Source organism: Onychostoma macrolepis, chromosome 15, assembly GCF_012432095.1.
Source record: "Onychostoma macrolepis isolate SWU-2019 chromosome 15, ASM1243209v1, whole genome shotgun sequence".
Classification (NCBI taxonomy): domain Eukaryota; kingdom Metazoa; phylum Chordata; class Actinopteri; order Cypriniformes; family Cyprinidae; genus Onychostoma; species Onychostoma macrolepis.
Window position 1 is genome coordinate 6,812,514 of NC_081169.1, and position 19,763 is coordinate 6,832,276.

The window sequence follows — 19,763 nt, forward strand, 5'->3', positions numbered from 1 at the left end:
CCTCACTTCATGCTGTGTGGGGTTGTTGAAGCTGGTTGGCGTATTTTAAGGTGAGAGATGTGGACCCAGGTGTCCACATCTCATATTTTTTTGTTATTGCTCATGAGCTACTTTTGAGATGAGGATTAGAGATCTCTGCATAATTTAGGATCCATGGCCATCAACATTTCTATCTTGTTATCCCCGGTAACGGCAGCATATGTGATTTCATGATTTTGGATCTTTGGCGTAATTTTTATTATGCTTTTTATGCAATCTAGCCCTAGAAAATTACCATTAAACAAAATGTGACCAATATTTTTATTTTATCTGCCATATATATTTTTCTATTAGACATCTTGTCTATTTTTTTTTCTTTCCCAAAGAGATCAGCATTGTTGTCAATAATTCAGTTGTGCATTTGTCCCTAGTTGGTTAATGAAATAGCCCTCACTATGCCAAATCCAGCTCGATTTTATTTTATCTGATTGGTGAGTCAAGCACCCACTTCTGTCTGTCAAAATTTCTTATTTCTTAAGACATAAGGCTGGACTGGTACCTATTGAAAAGCAGATTCAGAATGTTAGTTAAAACACAGAATTCAAAGAACTGCTGTGAGACCAGTGAATAATCAAGATTAATAAAGTTAATAAAATGATTAACAAATTTTGAAACAGTCTCTAAAGTGATCAAATAAATGTGCTTCACCTGTGCACACAATGGGAAGGGATGGAAGTGCTTCTGGTTAGATCATCAGTTTGTTGAAGCTGTTTGGCTGTTGCACTGGGTTGTCAGTCTGTGATGGCACTCAAAGGCCCGATGTTGTGGTGTATGATCTCCGTTGTTTCTCTGCCTCTCCTCAGTCTGGCTTTTGATTGTTCTTGCCAGAGTTTTGCATTTCAGGATGTTCTCTTCACACTCAGGAAAAGTCTCAAGCGAAAGATTCACCTTTTCCTGCTTTAAGTCAGCTCTTCTCCATGCAGAAGTGTGCACTCCTCTTTTCGGCGGGTAGCTGAAAATCCATCAGCCCCTCCCCCTTCTTCTCTCTACAGCTGTCTTTGCTTCTTCGCCACTTTGTTAGACAGACTCCATTGCTTTGTCAAGGCACTGATCCAGAAGCCATCTGAAATCTTAACACTCAGAGACTGCATTATTCAAATTGCACCTTTGTAAACTGTGACCAAATTGTCTCTGAGCAATCAGCTCTTTATCTAATTTTCACTTTTCAACCATCTCTTTCTATGGCCCCTTAATAAAAAGGTAAAAATAAGTAAATAAATAAAAAAGGTAATCTGGTTTAAAAACAGCAGTTCCCTTATTCTCTTTTAGTAAAGCAAGTTCTTCGTTGCAGGAAAATAGCAAGCAGTTTTTTCTTTGCAAAATGCAGAAAGCAGCAGTAATCTACCCTTATTATGTATTATAATCAAACAAAAAAAAATCCTTTCTGTTACAACAGTATGTATGGTAAACTAAAGATATCAATCATAATTTTTCTTCTATATTTGCATGGTTCAGAATAATCTAGTAATTGTGAATGGATTTTCCCAACCAACATAAAATAATTCCTTTTATTTAATTTAATTATTTAATCAACAAATTCCATTATTATTTTTAAATATCCTATAGCTTTTGATTCAAAATTTCTATGAACTTGGTCACCCAATCTTGCTCTCATTCAACATTGCACTACACAAGTTATATTTGGTTAGCTCAAACCCAAATCTCTAATTCTGTAATGGATTAACCTTCATACTGTCTCCCAGGGACAACAAGATACAAATTTTGGAAGTCTTCAGTTATAAGCATGTGTAATATTTTTATTAATCTATTAATTTCTTATAATAATGTTGCCACTATTTTTCAATTAATTTTTTATTCTTTATTTTATGACCTTTTTATTATATCTGATGCATGTACACTTTCTATATGCTTTTTCTTTATTTTATGATCACATAGTATTCATAAAATCTTTAATAATGATTTTTATTTATTCATTTCTTAATTATCTCTCGTCTCTATCGTTTTATTTAGTGCGCACTTATTATTTTTAATGTTCTTTATTGAACTTCCTCACTTAATATCTCTTCTCCACAGCGCTGTTCTCAGAAATTTTTTCTCTCCCTCTTGCCTTTTTTTCTCTCACACAGACACCCAACATAAGATCTTGTTACACATCTGGATTCAATCTTTATTGACCCTATTTCCCTAGCAACATGCACACCTCTAAGTCCCTCTTGAGTGTGACAAGAGCTGCGGCCGTTCTCCATTTAGAAAAAGGCACACTTCTCTCCCCAAACCCAATCGGAATCTGTGTTTTCTCTTCACTCTCAGTCTTTCACACACACATGCATTCGGACACGGACACAGTTTCAAACATTCTTCAAAACAAAACAACAAAACAAAGCTTTTTTCTCTCGAGTAACCACCTGCTCCAAAATACTGGTTCTGTTACTGTAACCTCTCTGTATTCTCTCTTCGCAGTAAAAGAACAAGATTCTGCCAGGAATTTTGGCCTACCCATCTCAGACCCCTGTAAACTTACAACTTTTTTTTGTCTTTTTGAATTTAATCAGGGCGGTATCGTAGGTCTTGCGCGCTCTCTATACTATATCTGCTTCACGTTTATTTCTGTCCCTTCAGGACCATTCCAAATAAACACAGACCATTGCTAGCAATGTATTTTTGCCTGCATCATCTCAGTTCAGTTTAAGTTACTCATCAAGACCTCAAACAATAAACCAGATAATGCATGCAGTTATTTTTTCTGGAATAAAAACTCCTCTTTTTTTATGTTCTCATCTTTAAATTTAGTATTTTGGAAGAGCAAAATTTAAGTGACCTTACCACCAAGAACAGATTTTGCAAACAACACAATATTATATAAGCAAAAATGCTTACCTGTTTAAAAAAGGTGGCCACCTTTACGTGTTGTTTGAAATCTGCTCCAAGCGGTAGTACACTTTGTGGCTCTTTTCCAGATCCTGTTCGTGACTCCAATTGAAGTGTTGCGCCCCGCAGTTCGAAGAATGAAACAAAGACTTGGAGTTTTGATTTTGCCACGTACACACTTTGACACCAAGGCCTTCAGAATATATTGGAAGATTCAACAGATACCTTATAAGCAAAATTCACCTTGATTATGTCTGAGTAGTTCTGATTAATATCCATAAAAATCTTCTACACCATCAGCATGGAAGATGGCCCTGGTTACACCCATTTTTAAATCAGGTGAAAGATCAGATATGGCCAATTATCGGCCAATCAGTATTTTGCCTGTTGTTTCTAAAATTGTTGAAAAATGGGTGGCTAAATTATTGATTCAACATCTCAATAAAAGCAATAATTTACTTCACCCTATGCAGTTTGGGTTCAGGGCCCATCACTCAACAGAAACAGCTAACTGTTTGTTTTTGGAAAATGTTAAAGGCTATCTAGATAAGAGTTCCTATGTTGGTGCTGTTTTTCTAGACCTGAAGCGAGCTTTTGATACTGTTAATCACAAAGTTCTTTTATCTAAATTAACATATTTCAATTTCTCTGAACAAGCTCTCAACTGGATTAAATCATATCTGTCCAGCAGAAATCAATGTGTTCGTATTAATGATTCAAAGTCCCCATTCTGTGATTGTCCAGTAGGGGTCCCTCAAGGCTCCATACTTGGTCCAATCTTGTTTACACTGTATATAAATGATCTGCCAGAGGCTATGTAAAAATGTTGATGTTCAGATGTATGCAGATGATGCTGTAATCTTTACATATGCTAAGAACTACCAAGAGATAGCATCCACACTTACATCAGCAATGGCTCACATTGATGACTGGCTTACTATGTCATGTCTCTACTTAAACATAAAAAAAACAGCCTGTATGGCGTTTGCCAAACAAAATGAAGGTGTCACATTCTAATGTGCTCCTTAGAGGACAGGAGTTTGATATTGTTAATGATTTCAAGTAACTAGGAGTCCCATATGACTCCACCCTAACATTTAAACGTCATGTAAAAAAGGTGGTAAATAAAGTTAAATTCAATTTGCAGAATTTGTGCTGAGGACTCATCTGGTTCCCGATGTTTTGTCCCGATGGCCGTCTAGGTGACAAGGTTTTCACTGGGGATCTGTCTCTGGGGCTCATCTAGGTGTCCTGGTCTCCGCTGACATTCAAGGCTGTAGAGGTCATCTCTAGGTGCTGATCCACCATCTGATCTGGATACGGACTGTATCGGGTGGCTATGGTGATCTCGGAATAAGAAAGAAACAGACTAATATTAGCGTAGATTCCATTCTTCTTACAATGTGATAAGTACATCGGGTGTTATGGGAAGTGTTCCCGGTTCTGGTTGACCTAATTAATGCAGCCTAACAATCCTTTAACGGATTTGAATATTAGAAGCGTATTAGCATGTTATGTGTACGCCAGGTTAAAGAGATGGGTCTTTAATCTAGATTTAAACTGACAGAGTGTGTCTGCCTCCCGAACAGATTGTTCCAGAGTTTGGGTGCTAAATAGGAAAAGGATCTGCCGCCCGCAGTTTTGATATTCTAGGTATTATCAAATGGCCAAAGTTTTGAGAACGCAGTGGACATGGAGGACTATAATGCGATAAGAGCTTGCTCAAGTACTGAGGAGCTAAATCATTCAGGGCTTTATAAGTAATTAACAAGATTTTAAAATCTATACGATGTTTAATAGGGAGCCAGTACAGTGTTGACAGAACCACTGGGGTGCTAGAAGAGTTTCAGTAACATACTGATTGACTAGAGACTGAATTCTGTTGATAAATTATTTTTTTGTTTTGTTTAAAAAACATGTTGATTTTGTTTGTATCAAAATTAAACTTTCGTTCTCCTTTGACATGTTCAAAATTAAATAGAAATAATTTAATAACTACCTTTTCTGTTCTTTAGTGTGACGTGATGTCCTATGGTGTGACTTAATGTCCTATGGTGTGACTAGGGTTGGGGAGTAACGGAATACATGTAACGGTGTTACGTAATCAGGATACAAAAATCTTGTAACTGTAATCCGTTACAGTTACATCAAAAAACTAAATATTCAGATTACAGTTACATTTTGTAAAAAGTGGGAATACAATCAGGATTACATTTTGTTTCATTTAAAATTAAATAAATGATTTTTATATATATATATATATATATATATATATATATATATATATATATATATATATATATATATATATATATATATATATATATATATATATATATATATATATATATATATATATATATATATATATATATATATATTTATATATATATATATATATATAAAACACTATATTTAGCACTGCTTCATCATACAGTAGTTCCTGGTTCTATTGACATATGTTGACTCACGTGAGTCACCTGCAAGTGCGTGCGCAAATAACACCCGTCTACAATTATTCTCCTGAAACGTGGGATGAGACGCTGCTACAGTTAATTAATTACGATGCTCACTGCTGGGAAAAACTTTTTCATCTCTGAAAATTTCACAGTTATTTTGTCTTCAAAAAGGATAAAGGAGATAACATAGTTGTACTGCGTAAGCTATGCATGAAGACTCTTGCTTTAAAAAAGGCTACTCAACCAACTTGATGATTTCCATGCTAGTCGTACCTGCAAATGTTCATGTTATCTCTAAAACTTAGTGTTTATTATTGATTTAATATTCCATGGTGTGCATGACTGCAGTTGTGTGTAGCAGAAAATGGGCTGGAAAATGTAGAAATTAACGAGAGTCCCCACACCCTGGATCAATCAGTGAAATAAAGAAAGATCATAGCATTTCACATACATTTTGACATGTAGGCTTATTTTAAAATAGACTAATATGTATATGTGTACATTTTTTAATGTTGTGTATAAACTATATTTATTTTTACTACTGTACATGTTAAAGAAATAATCAAATTAAACTGTAATACTAAACTGTATAGCCAATAGATGTCTGCATAGCCTTTTATATAAATGTATATACGGGCTGTAATATCGAGATGGTGAAACAAGACACGATTTTTAATAGTTTCAAATAGTTTTTACTATAGTTTTTATTAGTTTTAATTTTAAAGACATAGTTAAATAAAAGTACTTAGATATTGCTTTTTTTTAAATTATTATATATTTTTTTTAAACTTTATTTACATATGTAACTTGAAGTAATCCAAAAGTAATCTGATTACTTTTATATTGTGGTACTTGGATTACGTTACTGAGAACTTTTTTAATGTCAAGTAAAGTCAAGTCACTATTATTTGTATGGTGCTTTTAACAATGCAAATTGTGTCAAAGCAGCTTTACATCAGCTTGATATAAAGCTGGGTGGCTTTACATCAGCTTTACAGTATTTAGACGGGGAAATAGTGTGTCGAAATAGTGTCATTCTCCTCTGACCAGACAAAATCAGCAGTTTAAATCTAGGCTGCAGCAGAGTCAGATTGTGCAAAGGACTCATCTGATTCCTGTGGTCTTGTCCCGATGGCCGTCTAGGAAACAGGGTCTTCACTGGGGATCAGTCTCTGAGGCTCATCTAGTTGTCCTGGTCTCCGCTGACGTTCAGGGCTGTAGAGGTCATCTCTAGGTGCTGATCCACCATCTGATCTGGATACAGACTGGATCTGGGTGGCTGCAGTGACCAGAGATTCTCGCACTTGAGCCCAAATTTTCAGCTGTTTAAAGTCTAACAGGGGTTCAAAGCAGTCTAGCAGGTCTTTGCCAATGAGGAGAGGGTATGTGTGGAGAAATGTACACAGGGTGCACTAAGCTCATAGGGCCGATGGTCAGTATGTCCGACTTGACCCCCGAAACGTCTACCGGACACATCTTCCCCAGGCAGCTGCACACTACAGTTGGGCAGGTGCCCGATGGACTGAAAATAGCCTCGCTCACGCAGAAGCTGATATCAAACACATGCTCACTCAGTTGCAGAAAATGACTGTCACCCAAGCCGAGCTAAGCGGACATGCATAACAAACGATTCCTGGGGGCCCTGCTCGGAGCTGCGGCTGCTGTTGGAACCCTGTTCAATCTGGGAGTGACCAGCATCAACTCCGTGAGCCTATCTACCCTGAGGCAACATGTAAGGGAGATCCAGACTGAGATTCCCCAGCTGATAGAAAAACTCACACTACAGGGCCAAACCCTGAAGACTATAGGCAAATCATTAAAGGGCACCTTGGTGGTTCTGAACACTCACAGTTAGAGGTCGACCGATTCATCGGTTTTGCCGATTAATCAGTTGATTGCCGCAACTATCGGTTATCGGCAAAAATTCATGCCAATAGTTTTCTGGTTTGCAACCATTGCTGGATTGGCTGAGAAGGGTCCGCTGGCATTAAACAGTACGAGAGCAGCCTCTAGAGGCGGAAATCACTGACAGCACGTGTTGTTTATTTTGAAACGTGACACTGCGCGCTGCACAGAGCGGGAAACTCCAGACTCGTATTTAAATACAGCCGACAGAAAATCCTGCCGTGGAACAGAGCGCCATTCACATAGTTTTCTATTAAATTACATTATATTTGTCCCAAATCATTGTGAATGTACATAATGACTTCACCCTAGGCTATAAATTATGTATTGTGCATTTTTCAGCAAAATGTTTGTCTTTCTGTGGCTCTAATAAAGTCTGTATTCTTCATATAGCTGTAATAGATAGCAATTTCTCTTTCCGCTTGCTCTGTTTTTTTAAACGCCGAACTTCAAACTCATTTATGCCACATTATTCATTCTTGAAGCAAACTTATGTCCGTTTGAGGATTAAATAAATTGTTTTAGACCGCCACTTGAATTGAACGCAAAGCGTCTGGTGTGTGTGTGTGTGTGTGTGTGTGTGTGTGTGTGTGTGTTTGTTTGTGTGTGTGATACCTCTGAGTTCTCCTAGACGCACCGCTGCATTCAAGATGGCCATCTTTAAATATCTACACAAGGCCATAGCCGGTGTGTGACTAACACTTTTTTATTTTTTTTATTAGATAATTATCAAGTGTTAAAAAATAGAAGCATATAAAGTATGTGAGTAAACATACAATATCCATATGTACAGTGGGTACGGAAAGTATTCAGACCCCCTTAAATTTTTCACTCTTTGTTATATTGCAGCCATTTGCTAAAATCATTTAAGTTCATTTTTTTCCTCATTAATGTACACACAGCACCCCATATTGACAGAAAAACAGAATTGTTGACATTTTTGCAGATTTATTAAAAAAGAAAAACTGAAATATCACATGGTCCTAAGTATTCAGACCCTTTGCTCAGTATTTAGTAACAGCACCCTTTTGATCTAATACAGCCATGAGTCTTTTTGGGAAAGATGCAACAAGTTTTTCACACTTGGATTTGGGGATCCTCTGCCATTCCTCCTTGCAGATCCTCTCCAGTTCAGTCAGGTTGGATGGTAAACGTTGGTGGACAGCCATTTTTAGGTCTCTCCAGAGATGCTCAATTGGGTTTAAGTCAGGGCTCTGGCTGGGCCATTCAAGAACAGTCACGGAGTTGTTGTGAAGCCACTCCTTCGTTATTTTAGCTGTGTGCTTAGGGTCATTGTCTTGTTGGAAGGTAAACCTTTGGCCCAGTCTGAGGTCCTGAGCACTCTGGAGAAGGTTTTCATCCAGGATATCCCTGTACTTGGCCGCATTCATCTTTCCCTCGACTGCAACCAGTCGTCCTGTCCCCACTGTGCTCTTAGGAACCTTAAGTGCAGCAGAAATTTTTTTGTAACCTTGGCCAGATCTGTGCCTTGCTACAATTCTGTCTCTGAGCTCTTCAGGCAGTTCCTTTGACCTCATGATTCTCATTTGCTCTGACATGCACTGTGAGCTGTAAGGTCTTATATAGACAGTTGTGTGGCTTTCCTAATCAAGTCCAATCAGTATAATCAAACACAGCTGGACTCAAATGAAGGTGTAGAACCATCTTAAGGATGATCAGAAGAAATGGACAGCACCTGAGTTAAATATATGAGTGTCACAGCAGAGGGTCTGAATACTTAGGACCATGTGATATTTCAGTTTTTCTTTTTTAATAAATCTGCAAAAATGTCAACAATTCTGTGTTTTTCTGTCAATATGGGGTGCCGTGTGTACATTGAGGGGAAAAAATGAACTTAAATGATTTTAGCAAATGGCTGCAATATAACAAAGAGTGAAAAATGTAAGGGGGTCTGAATACTTTCCATACCCACTGTATGTAATTTTAATGCTATGGTCTTGTGTAGATATTTAAAGATGGCCATCTTTAAGCATGATTGTTGAAATTAAATGGTAATACTTAACAATAAGAGTCCATTCGCAGCATTGAAAACAATGAAAACTGTAGAATTATTGTTCCTTGTTAGAGTGTGTTCATTTCAACATTCACTATTAGCAACTAACAGGCTACATTTTTAAAATGTTAAAGTTTCTTCTTTTAACATTAGCAAACTATGAAATAACTTTAATGATCAATATAGTACTGTAGTAGTACCACCTGTAGTAGCACACTCTCCTTCTCTATGCGCACTAATCTCTTTTCACACACACTGCTGTGTGTATACAAATCCCACAAAAAGACTCAGTAATATACCTTTGTTTACATGCTCATGCACTACAAATCATCCTGCACTGTTCCCCAGCCAGATACAGACTCACAATGTTCTCTTCGCACATGTACAGTATTTATCTGAAGCACTTGTATAGTTTGTATTTTTTAGTTTATGTATAGGTTAAAAAAAAGCTCCTCCATCGACAGCTTAGCCGTGGGTAGAATTCCCCCATATCTGGGGTGTTATCCTCTGCTACTGCTCATCCACCTGACTCTCTCCAAACCCACCTCGCCTACTCCCTGGGAGGCTCCATCCTGCTACATGTCGACTCCGAGCAGAGCGAGATGGCATTTCTTCTGAATCTACCCATCGTTGAATCCGACAACATTTACAGACTCAAAGACATTGAGTGTGTTTACATGCACCCTCTTAATGCGATTATAATGAGATTTTGGCAATATTTCGATTAAACTTTACCTCATGTAAACGCAATACTTAGATCTAAATAATGCGATTAAGCTCATAATCGCAGCAAGCATAATCGTATTAACATAGGTGGCGTACGCCGATTTTAATCGAAATATACAGACATGTAAACACCTTAATCGCAGTATTGCCGCTCTGACCAAAGTGCTCATGCGCTTGTGACATATGAATGACGTGACACGCACCTGTATTAATACGCAGATTAGAAACGATGGCAGGGAAGAAAGCATCGCATTCTGGGGAAAACACAACTCGCTGCCACCAGTCTCTGTTCCTTACCCTCATACAGAAACGGCGAGTAGAACGCGACGGCAGCGTAGGCAAACAAATTCTATCACATTTCTATGGCGCCGAAAAAGCGTGGAATACTGTATTACAATATAATTAACATATATTAACACATATTGTGAATACAGCCATACAAAGTCATTATGCATTAGACATAAATAAATAAAAACAGCGGCCAGTAAACACACCTGCTCTTTCTGAGTCCATCATTTGTGATGCACAGTGGGGTATGTGAATAATGGCAGTAAAAAAAATTACCACAATTCTTAGCGAATAATAAGAATAATGGAAATTGCATGTAAACAGGAGTAAGAGCTTTGCTCTTTACATGTAAACATCATAATGCGATTAAGTCCTTACTCTGATTATTGGAAATAATCGCATTATTCGTGCGCATATAAACGTAGTCATTGTTAATGTTGGAATTTGGCAAGGGTGCGCATGTGTGACCAAAGACATTCACTATCTCTGCCCCAGCAAGCCCTTCCTCCGAGACAACACTGAAGGAATCTGCGGGTTACAACCCATGCAAAGAGAGACACTCTGCCCCGCTGAGGCCACGCCTCGCGCACAAGTCACAGAAACACAAGCAGAGATTGTGGGAAATCAGTGGCTCGTCAACACGCCTATCCGTTCCGCCACACTGACCTATGACCAGCACGACACTGCCACCCGTGTCAGCCTGCCCAAATAGAGTATGTGGATTCAAGTGCCCAAAAGTGCCATCCTCCACCTTGGGGACCTGGCGCTGTACCACCTTCCAAGTGAAGAGTACCAATCCGAGGTAGAAATTCCAGCCTTCTTCAAGGACCACAATCTCACCCTGGAACCGGAATTGAGAAAGGGGGTTCCCAGATGATTGACATCACCCCAATCGACACAGCCCTCCAAGCACTGTCTCGGCTGCCTGTCCAGACCACCTTTCCCGTTGCCCAATCCTGGACCTCTTCCGCCACGGCACTTTGCCTTACCACAGCAATCGGGTACACCCTAACTCTCAGCCTTGCCTTTGTTCTTTTTAACAGAGTCAACGGGGTGCAAAGGTCCATGAACAGGTGCACAGCTGCCCTTCCTCAAACCTTCAAACGGAACCACCGGAAAAGAGGTACCCAGGCGGAGACAATGCTGAACCTGACCAAGGTTAACACCAAAGCGGAGGATCCAAAGGCTGCAAACCACCCACCATCCAGCCTTCCTGATCCACCTGCCATCTGACCATCAGGATCCACCTGCCATCCGACCTTCATGATCCACTGTTGCCTGACAATGTCTCCATGAGAACATCTTCAGCCAAAGGGGGGATTTTGTAGCATCTGCTTAAGCTTATTGATGGTTGATTACACTTTGTGTTTTAAGAGACCCTTTTAATCTTTTGACATTTGCATATAAATTACCAACCTGGCCCCACCATCTACATTTATATGGGTGCTCAAATTGAAATGGCTTTCCCCCACTATCAAAAAGATGCTAAACAGATCTCCTCTCTAGTCTCCCTATCAAACTTCAAAAACATTCCAAAGAGGAGTGAATGACCCCCGTGCCAGGCACCAACGGCCTGACTAGACCAGTGGTCTCCACAATTTCAATACACATCACACACACACATAAAGACATTTTCTTTATTTAGGCCATAATTAAGCAGTTATAAATGTATCTGGTATATGCATGTGTTGTATGTATGTTCCCCTATTATATTAACCTAGCTACAACTCTTTACCTGTATTAGTTAGAATCTAAACGCCTATATTCAAGTGTATGTGTGTATCTCTGCTTTAATATCTTCTAGAGGTTTCTTTCTTGGTATCAAAATGATCTTCCTTTTATTTCTCGAACAATGATGTACACTATGTGATCGTGAAATACATCATACAATTTTTACTATGCTTTGAAGTAAAACTGCACCAACTCTCCAGACCAGCAATAAGGCAAAAGGGCCATAAATGGAGACAAAGAAAGTTTCTCCCGCTCAAAATTCATGCCTCTGATTGGCCACTCCACCAAAAAGGTGGGTGCGGCTATGAACTATCAAAAGTTCCGAACTCAGACTAATCATGGTTCAAAAACCTTTCTTCTTGAGACGGACACTACCAAGACTCTTCAAAACTCTCCTCTTGAGTTTTACCTTCTGGCAGTTTTACCTTCAAGTAACTTTGTGGACTCGCTGTGGACTTTCCTTTCTTCAGAAGAACCTGAGGAAAACCGCACTCCTAAAGAACTCAAGAACCTCCGTGGTCTATCGCATCAGGACTCTTGTTCAGCAACAAAGCCAATACAAGTAAACGTTTACAACTATTTAGATGCGTGTTTAAGTTTGAACCCCTTTTTAAGTATTTTTGATTCTTTGATGATTCTCATTGGGTTGTGGTTAATTGATGTGAAATGCTGCCATTCTTTGTTCTTCTCTCTCTCTTTCCTCGCTTTCCTTCATTCTGTGTGTATATATATATATACTAAATTATGCAAAACATATATATATATATATATATATATATATATATATATATATATATATATATATATATGTGTGTATGTATGTATGTATGTATGTGTATATATATATATATATGTATGTATATATGTATATATGTGTGTGTATATATATATATATATATATATATATATATATATATATATATATATATATATATATATATATATATATATGTTTTGCTTAATTTACTTTGCTACACATGTTTACCATGCATCTCTTCTTCTTTTCAAAACAGTTTGAAGATGTCTGGGCATCGAGGTTATGAGTTTCTGGAGTTTTGGTGTTGGAATTTGGTCCTATTTTTTCGTTTAATTATGTGCCAAAAGTTCTCTATAGGTGAAAGATCTAGACTGCAAGCAGGCCAATTCAGCACCAAGACTCTTCTATTACGAAGCCATGCTGTTGTAATAGCTGCAGTATGTGGTTTTTCTTTGTCCTGGAGGGGAGCATATGTTACTCTAAAAGCTTTATATACCTTTCAGCATTCATAGTGCCTTCCAAAACATGCAAGCAGCCCGTACTGTATGCACTTATGCACCCCATACCATCAGAGATGCTGGCTTTTGAACTGAACACTGATAACACACTGGAAGGTCTCCCTCCTCTTTAGCCCAGAGGACATGGCGTCTGTGGTTTCCAACAAGAATGTCAAATTTGGACTCGTCTGACCATAGAACACTTTTCCACTTTGAAATAGTCCATTTTAAATGAGTCTTGGCCCACAGGACACGATGGCGATTCTGGACCATGTTCACATATGGCTACCTTTTTGCATGATAGAGCTTTATTTGGCATCTTCAGATGGCATGGCGGATTGTGTTTACCGACAGTGGTTTCTGGAAGTATTCCTGGGACCATTTAGTAATGTCAATGACAGAATCATGCCGATGAGTGATGCAGTGTCGTCTGAGGGCCCGAAGACCATGGGCATCCAACAAAGGTCTTTGGTCTTGTCCCTTATGCACAGAGATTTCTTCAGTTTCTCTGAATCTTTTGATGATGTTATGCACTGTAGATGATGAGATTTGCAAAGCCTTTGCAATTTGACGTATTCCACAATCTTTTTATGCACTCTTTCACAGATTGGAGAGCCTCTGCCCATATTTACATCTGAGAGACTCTGCCTCTCTAAGACATCCCTTTTATAGCTAATCATGTTACAGACCTGATGATGATTGCACAATCTTTCAAAAAACGGACATGATTACAAGGGAAGTCGTGGCCTAATGGTTAGAGAATTGGACTCGTAATCCAAAGGTTGCGAGTTCGAGTCTCGGGCCGGCAGGGATTGTAGGTGGGGGGAGTGAATGTCCAGCGCTCTCTCCACCTCAATACCACGACTGAGGTGCCCTTGAGCAAGGCACCGAACCCCCAACTGCTCCCCGGGCGCCGCAGCATAAATGGCTGCCCACTGCTCCGGGTGTGTGTTCACGGTGTGTGTGTGTTCACTGCTGTGTGTGTGCACGTTGGATGGGTTAAATGCAGAGCACAAATTCCGAGTATGGGTCACCATACTTGGCCGTATGTCACTTCACTTTCACTTTTTTCACTTAATTAACTTAATTAGTTGCTAGATGTTCTCCCAGCTGAATCTTTTCAAAATTTCTTGCTTTTTCAGCCCTTTGTTGCCCCCGTGCCAAGTTTTTTGAGACTTGTAGCAGGCATCAAAATTGAAATTAGCTAATTTACTGGATAAAAGTGTAAAATTTCTCCATTTAAACATTTATTATGTTCTCCATGTTCTATTGTGAATAAAATATTGGCTCATGTGATTTGAAAGTCTTTTAGTTTTCATTTTATTCAAATTTTAAAAAACGTCCCAACATTTCCGGAATTCGGGTTGTATCAGCAAGCAAATATAAAATGTTTTAAGAGCGAGTTACATATTTTCTTAGTTCTGTCTCAGCTTGGTCTCCACAAATTTTGCAGCCTCTGCTAGGACAGTGAAGGTCTTGAACTGTCCGTTGTTCTAAATGTGGAGCTTTGCTGGGATGCAGAGACTGTGTGTCACCTCTAAATTTCAAGCAAATCACTTCATTGAACACCCACCACTGTTCCATTACCTCTGCAGTATAATCCAGAAAAGTGTATAACTTTTGTACAAGCTGCGGTCTTGGAGAAATCATAGAATTAATTCCGTTTTTTGAAAGATTGTGCAATGATCATGCAGGGCATCTGTCTCTCTTGCGGCCTTGGCCTGAGAGCGCAGTGAGCACAGTCAATGACCAGTGGTCCCTGAAAATGAGTCTCTCCCAGTAGTTTAGGTATCAGCGTATTGACAAATTCAGTCAATCTCCTCTCCCTCTGGGACACCACTGCATTTTATGTTATCACATCATGATCACCCTTCTAAGTCACTGAACATCACTCTTCACGCTTTATTCATCTGTTGCAAGTCAGTCAGAGCCACCTCCAGTAAGCGGCCCTCATGATCCTGTGTCTGACTCTTAACAGTCTCCACTAACTCCGCAAATTCCACAACGTGTGTAGAGACTGAAAGTCTCCCTCAAACTTATCTTTTATGGTTGCAAAAATCTTGTTTCACACACCTATGGCAATTCACCATTGCCGTTGGCTTAAGCATTAGCTTTTTCACCGCTAGCCGACGGCAGAAGTCCAGTGCTTTCTAAGGCTAAGAATTTTAGTTTTTGGATGCATTATCTTATTCTTCTCTTCCTTCTCAGATTACCATAGAGGACAGTGACTCAGATGAGAATGTTGCATTTTTAAAATGTTCCAAACCAAAACAAAAGTAAGTTGAAAAGCATAAAGGTGGAAAACACATCTTAACAATTTGTTTTGCATATTTTTGCATTCCTGGATTAATTTAACTACAGAGTGATTAAGACTGAAAAGCTGTGAAATGTATTTAGTTAACTTTTTTTTTTTTTTTTTTTTAAAGTAACTAAACCTGTTGCCTATGCCTTCCTTGTTTAACCAATAGGCTGACTTCATTAAGTGCCAGTAAGAGGGGCTCCCAGAGCCAATCTTTTAAAGGAGTATGCTTTGATGATGAAGACGAGGTAGGAATAATATCCGCTCCTTTTTGTTTTGGATTTGTTCACAAATTGATATTTACCTTCACTTCTCCCTACAGGATGAGTTTGATCCATTCAAGGGGTCAAGACCGTACCGCAGATAAGGAAAGAAACCCAATTGCTTGTCTACTTCTAGTGAATCCACTTCTTTTTGCAGTACTTCCAGAGTTTTTGCAGAGATTTAAGTAAACTAGCTTGTTCAAGGTTAACTTACAGTTGTTTTAAAAACTGCTACATGTTAGATGTTGAACATTGTTGTCTTTTATACTTGTCTTTTATTGTCCCAGATATTTATTTGAGGACATGCTTCCATGTGTGTTTATCAAAGCAAAAGTGTGTTTATGTCTGTTCCAAGCCAATAAAAACCTTAAACTGTCACTTTCTTCTTAGGTGTACATTCATAGGAAAATATGTTATTGCTACAAGCCAGAATATTGTATTTGGCAATTCAGGCTCAAATGTATTTTACAGCAAAATACTGCTACAACCATCACCCCAGACACACACAATATAGTTTAATCTGGTTACTGAAGTTTTCCACATCTCCAAATGCCATAGAAATTAGTAAGATGGTCCAGCCTTCAACTAACATAGGACACAGAACCACTAGGACTATGGTCGCAGTTGACGTCATTTCTACAGGTTCTGATAGGTCAACACTATAGATAATTGTAGCATCTTCTGATTTTTAGTTCACGTCACTTAAGGTACAGTTAAGAGTACATCAGATTACCACTACCCCCTCACTTAATTTGGAGTACCAGTCGAATACTTTTACCTTGGCAGCATGAAAACACTTCCAATAGGGGGTTCTTTGGAATTAACAAACTGGAGAAAGTTGGTCAACTGATTTATCTGAAAATTTGGTTAGATATTGTTAACTTGTAGAGCCTCATACTGTACTATGAACACAAGGAAGTCAAGTGTAATAAAATAAAGGTTTTTAACAAAACATAAACAAGAGTAATCAACAACAACTAAATGAATGACAGTGCACAAGACGCATAAAATGCAAGTGATTAAGTTGGGTGTTACTATGGCTACAAGTTGCATTATCTTTTGGAAAAACTGATAATCTGTTGATTCTTTGAAGTTACTAAATTGAAGAACCGTATTTTGCATCAAACAAATAAATGAAAGATTATTTGTTAACTGATATCAGCTATTTAACATCTAACATAACTTCAAAAAATCATACAGGTATACTAATTATATGCAACAATGCCAAGGTCTCTGGAAAGAGGTTTGGTTACGTGATATTTACGTTCCCCGTGGTCGTGTGAGCAGTTCAGATGACTTTTTCCACTGTTTCTGCTGGGTATGCAGTAAGGAAAGAAGCTGGAATCCATTTCAACAACCTTGAATTCAAAACACTGCTGGACGCTGATCTCCTGGAGCATCAGAGTGTCCTAAAATCTGAAACTTGGAAATGATGTCTGTATGTCTTCTGCCTCTAAGCCCAAAGACTAAGAACGTCATCAGTCTGTCTCTCTATAATGGAGACTCAAGTAGGGGTGTGCGATATATATCGTCTGCAATAATATCGTAATTGTTGTTTTAACGATGTGCAATTTTACATTATGGAGTATTTTGCAAAAACCAAACAAAACACCCCTACAGAGAGCACGCATTCATTACGTGAAGTCTAGACTAGAGCGCGTGCGCATTTACAGCGTGTTCTTTCACTGCATGATTCAGTCTATTAAAATGCATTAAGAATGATCACAAAATTCAAGATACGAGGGCAGAAAATGTGTGTACTGTATATATAAATATTTCATATAGTTACAATCACACGAAGAGTGCCGTTTTTTGTTCAAAAATAAGCATGATTGTGATATTGATTTTATACAACAGTTCAATAAACAATAAGTTAATATTAAGAGACTTATGTTTTAGACATATTGCCTGTTTTTACTCCATTTCGCCAATAAAAAAACATTCCAAACACAGCCACAGCACTGTTTTGTGTCTCTGAGCAACATGACGATGTTTAGTTCCTGAGTGAATCAACCGTTAAATGATTCGGTACAATCGCAATGACTCACTTGTTAACAGTGACTTGCTGCGACCTACTGGCAATTTTAATTTCACATTCAAAGTATCTGTTCATTTTTAAATAATTTCAAATATCAGTATTTAATGTATTATGTTTAAAATATCAAAACATTATGCATTTGTAACTGCAGGTTAAAGCACTCCATGTCCTAAACAGTGTGTAAATACATCTAAATGCCACCTCAGATGCAACTTCTGCAAAGATGAATTTTGTTGATACTGGTTTCATTTGTTTGGTAACAGCCTAAATGTCTTATTATTCTAATTGACTGATTGAATGTAACAGTTTGACTCAAAAGATGCATACTTTTAGGAGAAAAAAAATGGCTTTATTAAAGGTAAAATTGCCCATAAAAGGTAAAAATCTATTTAAACTTATATTAAAAGATTAATTTCTATCACTGATGTGAACTGACCACACAAAATATGAACAATATCAAAAACTGCAGCTGTCCACGGTAGTCAGATATCAGCACAATAACACAGTCTGCAAAATATCGTCGATCATTATCGAAAAAATCCCAAAAAATATTGAGATATAATTTTTTTTTCAATATTGCACACCCCTAGACTCAAGACATTCTGCATCTGTTGTTGTCTCATGAGAAAGACTCAGAAATCTGTTAATGTCTCCTATCTCTTGGTAACTTGTCAATCTGTTAACATCTCATTAAGATGGAGACTCAGAATGTTACTGTCCCTTCTCTCACAGGCCGAAGACTCAGAACAAGGAGTGCCTGTTGAAAGGGTATCTTTATCTCTTTCCGATGAAGAGGAGTTTGATGTACATTTTGATGCATCTGCATTCTAGTGCTGTGATTGGCTGTTGGCATCAAGAGTAGTCACAAATAGTGTGGCCCACCTTTCTTTTCCCCTGTGTAACTCATTTGCATAGTCCAAAACACAGTTAGAAATGTGCCCTTAAAGGGATAGTTCACCCAAAAATTTAAGTTATGTCATTAATTACTCACCCTCATGTCTTTCCAAACCTGTAAGACCTGATTTTGATGCACGTTCATGACAGTAACACAACAAATTTACAGAAGAATTATTCTTACCTGGGTGACTGTTGATTCTCCTTTAGACTATTCCTTTAGCATGGTCACATCTCTCTTGATATTAAACAACCCCTGCAAATGTAATGAATATTATCTTCCTTCTCCCATCTACATTGTCTTGTCATGCACCCTCACTATCTGTTGTACTCCAACTACGCGGCAGGTTTGATCTTTGGCTGAACCCACAGGACTCCCATGAACACACTAACTGGAGAGATTGGATCCATAAATTTTAACTGTATCTGATCGCAAGTGGAATCTCTTAGTTTAGAGCTCCTATGAACACTAATGCTGTATTAGTGCTACGGAACAAATGAAGAGAAAGCAAGCCCAGATATGCTGAAAAGCTTCTTTTTTTTTCTCAGTGAGAGAAACTTACTTTATGCAGTGCTAAGAGTAAAGCTTTCCCACATGAAAGATGTTTCTGACTCATGAAATGTTATTTGCAATGCACAACGACAGTTTTTAATGTTTTAGGAGGTCTATGTACAGCAAGTTATGTTAGAGATTCAATGCACAACATGATTAGTTTAGAGCTTCTGTGAAACCTAATGCTGTGTCCTTTACACAAAGAAAATATATTTCCTAATATATGAATGATCAATAATTTGAATATACCAATATGTCATTTAATAAAATTACATATTGGTATATTAGAAATTATACAGAATAATATATTGTGTGAATATATTACAGTAGATTGAACAATACATAACGAATTGCCGCTTTTCATAAATTGCAATCTATTTATACTTATATATCACAATGTAATTTTATATTCAGTAAAACTTTATAACATACAGATAAAATATGGTACTGCATGTATAAAAATACATTAAA

General features: G+C 37.9%; 1 protein-coding gene across 3 annotated transcripts in view; it reads left to right on the top strand.

Annotated features, from left to right (window-relative positions):
* The window catches only part of mre11a (MRE11 homolog A, double strand break repair nuclease), a 191,668-nt gene extending 175,483 nt beyond the window's left edge, over nt 1–16,185 (top strand). For all 3 annotated transcript variants that reach the window (XM_058799759.1, XM_058799760.1, XM_058799761.1), the window contains 3 exons: nt 15,454–15,521; nt 15,714–15,792; nt 15,867–16,185. In XM_058799759.1, coding sequence (XP_058655742.1) covers nt 15,454–15,521; nt 15,714–15,792; nt 15,867–15,911 — 192 coding nt within the window. In that variant the 3' untranslated portion in view covers nt 15,912–16,185. The remainder of the gene's footprint in view (nt 1–15,453; nt 15,522–15,713; nt 15,793–15,866) is intronic.
* The last annotated feature ends 3,578 nt before the right edge of the window (nt 16,186–19,763 follow it).